The sequence below is a fragment of the Palaemon carinicauda genome, chromosome 23 (genome assembly GCF_036898095.1).
Source record: "Palaemon carinicauda isolate YSFRI2023 chromosome 23, ASM3689809v2, whole genome shotgun sequence".
In the NCBI taxonomy this organism is placed as follows: domain Eukaryota; kingdom Metazoa; phylum Arthropoda; class Malacostraca; order Decapoda; family Palaemonidae; genus Palaemon; species Palaemon carinicauda.
The window spans coordinates 54,169,784-54,177,000 of NC_090747.1; the positions used below are offsets into that span (position 1 = coordinate 54,169,784).

Here is a 7,217-nt window from a genome sequence, read left to right on the forward strand (position 1 = left end):
GGTGACAGGAATTTAGCAGAGCAAGAGTGTGTTGATGATGCTGTCTTTGTTAGCCGAATACCACAGGGTTTGCACTGTTTGCTTGCCAGAATGCATGAAATATCTAACGAGTTTTGGCTGAATGTAAATAGAAGAGTTGATGAGAACTGAGCATGCCATGGGAGATGAAATATCATTGGAAGGAAAATGGATTCATGAGGTTGAATCATTCAAGTATTTAGGAACTATGATCTCAATACAGAGTCTTTAAAATGAGAGTTTAGTGTAAGATTGAAAAAAGCAAATCAGACAATGAAATTACATGTAAAAATCAGACTATATATCAGTTTAGTGAGATCGGTGTTACTGTATGGACATGTGTCATTTTATGACAATGAAAAAATCCCTATTAGATTTAATAGATTTGAGAAGAAAGCCTTCAGAAGGATATTCAGAGTTAAATGACAGGACACGATTAGAAACTAAACTATAAGAGGGATTACTCGAGTACCACTTGTGGATGAGATCATGATGAAGGGTAGATGTAGATGGTCTGGGCATGTTCTTCACACTCCCCAAGCGTTCACCAAACGTTCAGCTGGGCTCCGCAAAGCACTAGAAAAGTTGGAAGACGCAGACCTACATGGCTGAGGACTATGAAACACGAAGTAGGAAATGTTGAATGGAGAAGCATATAATCAAAAGCTTAAGATAGAGAGAATTGGAGAAATCCAACCAACCCTTCTCGTTAATAGGTGCAGGAGGAGATGATGATGATGATGAATAAAAATATTTTCTGCTATTGAAATCAATATTTGATTATTCTCGTATTTTTTTTATATTTCATGTTATCAAATGCACTCTCTTCGAATTATCAAAATGCCTATTATATCTCATCAACAACAATTTATGACAAAATATTATAAAAGTGTTTTATTATCCATGGCTGACGGCTAAAAATGGGAAAGTCCGTAGCCCATATATTGCGAAGTCATACCAAGTTGATACATCTACACTGTACACCATAATTTTAAAACAAAATTGCTTTTTTTTTTAATATTCAAAAAGTTTTGTTTATATAATTTCTTTAAATTCCATTAATTATTAGATATCTACATATTATCTACATCATACTTTACTCCTGTCCCAAAGTTTCATTATATTCAACATTTTGCCTATAATATTTTTCTTTTCTTATTATTCTTCATAATTATCCCAGAAAGAGATAATCACAAAGTGATAAAAGTTTTTTTCATGAAAATAAATAACTTTGAGCAGGAAAACTTTATTTTCTTTTTTTTTATTTCTACTTGCCAGCCAGGCTATCTGCTCAAGCGGGGCTTCGTTTCGTTTTCAACAAATTGCCGTGGGAAAAAGTGCAGATACTACCTGCAAAATAATGCAACAATTGCCTTTTGCACTGACTAACGTTGAATATATAAAAGTGCAAAATATCTTTAATTTTTGTCGGCGTTCTCCCTTCGTCCCCAATAGCTTTTTGTCAATTCATAGATAAACATTTCGATGTAAACATGCATACCTACATAACAACAAATACTGGTAAGAAATTTTTATAGTTATTTAGGAATACTGTGAGGTATTCTTAGCTGCAAAATAAACTACATTCAGGGTGTATGCTGCTATGTTATATATTTGCAATAAAAAAAAAACCTAATAGTGCACAGTGTATGTTGCATCTTTATTTATGTTTTTTGCATAAACTTTGTGCCATGAATTTAGCCTGAAATGACGTATGTCAAAAGAATTCATCAACCAAATTTCATGTAGCATCGAAGAAGAAAACCTTGAAAGATTTTCAGCAGTAGTTTCAAATCCTATTTTGAACGATACAGACCCAGTTCCCCAAAGCCCAGTTTACAACGACCCAGTTACCCTAAAGCATAACTGATTATGACCCAGTTTCCCAAAGCCCACTTGATGATGACCCAGTTACTCAAGTCCCGATTGACTTTGACCCCCTTTCCCAAAGCCCAGCTGATGATGACTCAGCTACCCAAATCCCAGCTGATGATGACTCAGTTACCCAAAGCCCAGCTGATGATGAACCAGATACCCAAAGCCCCGCTGATGATGACCTAGTTACCCAAAGCCCGCTAATAATGATCCAGTTACTTAAAGTCCAGCTGATGATGACTGGGCTACCCAAACCCCAGCTGATAATGACCCAGTTACCCAAAGGCAAGCTGATGATGAGTCGACTACCCAAAAGCCCAGCTGATGATGACTCAGTTACCCATAGCTCAATGATGAAGACCCAGTTGCCCAAAGCTCAGCTGATTATGATACGTCTACCCAAAGCCCAGCTGATGATTGCCCAGTTACCCAAAGCCCAGCTGATTATGACCCATGTACCCAAAGCCTAGCTGATGATGACTCCGCTACCCAAAGCCCTGCTGATGATAATCCAGTTAACCAAAGCCCAGGTGACAATGACCCAGTTACCCAATACCCTGCTGATTATAGCTCAATTACTCTAAGGCCAGCGGATTAAGACACAGTTGCCCAGAGCCCAGTGGATTAAGACGCAGCTGCCCAGAGCCCAGCGGTTTATGACACAGTTGCCCAATGCCCAGCTGATGATGACCCAGTTACTCAAAGACCAGTTGACGATGACCCATTTACCGAAAACTCAGCTGATGATGACTCAGCTATCCAAAGCCCAGCCGATGATGGCTCAGTTACCCAAAGCTCAGCTGATGATGATCTATTTACTTAGAACTAAACTGATAACGATTAAGTCACCCAAACCCAAGCTGATAATAATACAGTTTAATTGAACCCTAAAAGTAAATAAAATCCAGTTGAACACACTCAAAGGCAACCAGTAAAATGTGCAAGAAAGATATCAAAGTTTTTCTACAACAGATAGAAACCCTATTGTCAGCTCCAAACACTAGATCAGAGACAGGAGTTGGTGTTGGGGACAGTTTCAGTGCTTGTTTCTTATTTGGACCTAAGTAAAGGAGATCTTCAAAACTCAGTTGATATTGCATTAGTAGTTGAAGAAAATAATATGTAATTGCCAAAAAAAGAGGAGTTCTATAAGGCAATGTTGCAAAGAATAGTTTGAATTTATTCATGACAAAGGACTTATGGCAGGAAATATTCTACCATATAAACTGAGCAGTAATGAACTAGTTCGAACAAGAAGAATGTCTGGTGGCCAGAGATACCAAAGACGTCATTGGAGGAGTAACTGCTTAACTAAAAGGTGTTCCTGTTTAAAAGCTGGCTACGCAACGCCAGTACTTGAAAATACCACAGATGCTCTGACAATGTTAAAAGAAACTTTTTGATAATTTGGTCTTTCAATATTTTGTTTTAATTTTGAAAAGGGACTTTCCTTTTCTTATTTCTCTATATTTTTGGCAATAAAGAAGAAAATAAACAAAATATAGTAATAGTTTAATTTCTTTCAAATATCTTGCCTTTATAACTGAATAAAGTATAATTTTCCGTTTATTATGGATGTTCAATTCCTGTATAGGGCAAGAGTTTATATCGACATTCCATAAAGTAGACCGTTCATTTTCTCAATTTCATGATATATATTACTTTAACGCAGTCAAAAGGTAATACCATAATCCGCATACAGTGAATAGTTTGCTCAAGCACAACAGGTTGGTATACTTTGAGCAATCAGACAAAAATCTCCCATCTTCACTAATCCTACTGACCAGTGAGCTGATGGTATCTAGTCAAACCATGAATACTGACATGTGTGAGTCCATCATTTTCTGATATTTTTGTATATACACCCGTATACATATATGTATATAGATATATCTCCTCAATGTAATAAGGAGAGTGCTGCATTATTATGGATTTTCTCTTAAATATGTGAAGTTAATTAAGTCTGTTCATCAGCATAGAAAGGGCAAAGTTGATATTAATGGAGTCTTATCAAATGAGTTTCCAGAGAACAGCAGAGTACTCCAAAGGAATGTGTTGTCATCTATTTAGTTTATCCTCCTCATAGATTTTGTCAAACGTAGACAAGTCAGTGTTGGGGGAGGAGGATTGGTCTATATTGGATATAGGAATTTAGCAGAACTAGCGTAGGCAGAAGATGATGTCCTTATTAGCAGAACACCAGAGGATTTGCAATGCTTGCTTACCAGAATACATGAAATATCACACAAGGCTGGGCTGGAAATCATTAGAAGAAAGACAGATGATGAGAACGGGGTATACAATGGAACACGAAATGTCATTGGAAGGAGATACGAATAATGAGTTAGAATCATTTAAGTGTTCAGGAACTATGATCTCCAATGCCTCTTTAGAAATAGTGATTAGTGAAAGATTGAAAAAAGCAAATCCGACAATGGCTAGGCTAAGTAAAATTTGGAACTCAAATCCCTTGAAATTAAATATGAAAATCAGACTATATATCAGTTAAGTGCGATCGGTGTTACTGTACGGACACGAGTCATGGTATTACTATGAAACAATCTCCAATAGATTTAGTTGATTGGAGAACAAAACCCTCAGAAGGATATTGGGAGTTAAAAGGCAGGAGAGGATTAGAAATGGAACTATAAGAGATATTGCTCAAGTACCATATATAGATAATATTATGACAAGGGGTAGATGGAGAGGGTTTGGGCATGCTCTTCGCACTCCCAATGAGAGATTTGTTCACCAAACGTTCAGCTTGGCTCCATAAGGCACTCATTTAATTGTGAAAATTAACTTAGACAATAAATCCTCTTATGATTTAACAATCGTCTAATTCACTGCCTCCTATCCTGTATTCTTTGATTAGTATCCCACTGCTGACACCAAAATTGTCATAAGGGCGTGAGGTAACAATCAAAGAATACAGGATAGGAGGCGGTGAATTAGACGATTGTTAAATCCTAGAAAGATTTGTTGTCTAAGTTAATTTTCACAATTAAAACGAGCAGAAATCTTCTTCAAAGCGAGTGAATTAGAACTTTAAATCTTGAGGGTGCATAACAGAAGACTGATAAGTTCCTCGCTGGCTCTTAAATGATTTCATCAAACAAATACATAGGAATTTACTTTTAAGAGGTACAATACCCGGGGAGAGCGGACGGGGAGACATTTGAATTAAAAAGAACTATAGGACGTCGTGTGGTGTATGGACGTCTGCCATGGCTGTGGTTGGCTTACCATGGCCGGTGGGCCTAGTGGAGGTTGCCCACTCACGAGTAGGACTCGAACTTAACTTAACATGACATATATATATATATATATATATATATATATATATATATATATATATATATATATATATATATATATATATATATATATATATATATATATATATATGTCATGTAAAGGAAAATATTTCATACTGAATAAGGTAATATGTGTATTTGATCAAGTATTTTATGAGTTTTATTCGTTAGTTAAATGATAGAGAGACATTGAAATAAAGAGAGAGAGAGAGAGAGAGAGAGAGAGAGAGAGAGAGAGACGAAAAAAAATAAATTCAGTGCGAGGTGGTACTCGGGAGGCACTGTTTGTGAAAAGTGCTGACATAAGCGATAAATTGGCCAAAACAACGCAAATGGAATGCGAGACGGTTAGCTTGCCGAGAAATCGGAATTGACATATGTATGACGTTACCATTACGTCAGAAGAAGGGACCAATAGAACACAAGAAGAGTCACATGACGTGACGCAATTACAACGCCCTTGTTCTGGGATACTTAAGCAACAAATGCATGGAGGAAGGAGCTCTTCCCTACAAGTAACCGTGATAAACGGTTGTCCCTTCTCCCTCTCCCCCCGTCATGGGGGAGGCCTTACCTCTGGTGCACAGTTGGCCTGCACTAACGAAACGTCAAGTTAACTACAAGATATTTACAAAGACGGACAACGAAGGGACCGAGTTCCCTAACTGCCAACAAATTACCTTTCCACAGGGAGGTAGAAGATTATCTTCGATGAAGGAGAAATTACCAAGAAGCGTGTCAGTGAGACGACACAGCTATAAAGAAGTGAGCCCCAAATCGCCCAAATAAGATTGGGGATTTCGCATCCAGAACGCTGAAGTGGTAGCAGAAGTCTACGGTTGATGCCTCCAATCTTCAAGAATTTATATTGTTCCAGTCTGTATTTAAAACCCATGTAGAACATTACTGTAAAGCTAATGTACATCCAGTTCCAGAAGTAAAGTTAAGGAACTATACGGCATTTTACCATCACCCACTTTCCTGAGGGTCTAGATATAAAATAATTTTATTGCACTGAAAGGATTGAAGAGATACATTTATTTAATTAAAATAATATTAAAGTGGTGCTTAAAATAAAGAAAAAGAAAATGCCCAACAAAACATCACAAATGGTGGCAGCTTAAATGGATAAAATGCCGTGTGATATTTTTCAGTGCATATATTAATGACTAAATTCTTCCAGATACCAGTTGTACACCTTTGCAGAATAAACATCAAGAAGCAAGAGTCTAAAAACAAGAAACCATTACCGAAGCGAAGATGAAAACAAAAGGACAAGAAAGAAGAAATGTGAGTAAAAGAATGTCTCTCTTAATACGTCTCTCAGTTTAAAAGCGAAAAAAAACTTGTCTCTCGTTTAAGAATAGGAATTTTTTTTCTATTCGCTAGGGTTTCTTGAATGATGCATGAATTACTTTGTATTTTTTCTTGTGTAAAATAAGATGTATTATGATTTTTTAAAGTGATGGTAATGATGTAAGCCCAAAGAATATAAAAGATAAATATGATTTAGAATTACGCAAGTAGGTGAAAAATACATACGAGCAACGTCCCATAAAAAAAGTGAGTTTGAAGAATTAACAAACATTACTAACCCCGCTAACATGAATTTAGTAGGGAAATTAACACAGTTTTTGTGGAAATATAGGTAGGAATAACCAAGATAAAAGAAGGTTAGAGAAATATACCGTGTGTAAGTGGTTAGCTGATATTGAAAGTAGAATAGTTAGTCTGAGAATAAACAATGAGACAGCAGAATTAAACAGGCTATGTTAACCGTGTATACAAGTGTAAGTGATGCTCACATAACTTTGAATAGTAAGTAATTTAAAAATGCAGCAAATTTGAGTGAGTTTCAAAAATAATGTAGGCAATTATGGCGATCAGTCAAAGAGACAGACAGGTTAACAAATCTACGAAAGTTCCTATAGGTAAAATATGAGGGTGGCTCGGTAAAAGAAATTGCCACACAAATGGAGGATCAATCAGCAATAGTAAAAAGAACAC

The 7,217-nt window shown here is 36.5% G+C and overlaps 1 protein-coding gene across 1 annotated transcript in view; it reads left to right on the plus strand.

The window, feature by feature from the left end:
- The window catches only part of LOC137617587 (uncharacterized), a 2,447-nt gene extending 84 nt beyond the window's left edge, over positions 1-2,363 (plus strand). The window contains exons 1-2 of the mRNA XM_068347594.1: positions 1-67; positions 1,900-2,363. The exon at positions 1-67 is cut by the window's left edge and continues 84 nt beyond it. Coding sequence (XP_068203695.1) covers positions 1-67; positions 1,900-2,363 — 531 coding nt within the window. The remainder of the gene's footprint in view (positions 68-1,899) is intronic.
- The last annotated feature ends 4,854 nt before the right edge of the window (positions 2,364-7,217 follow it).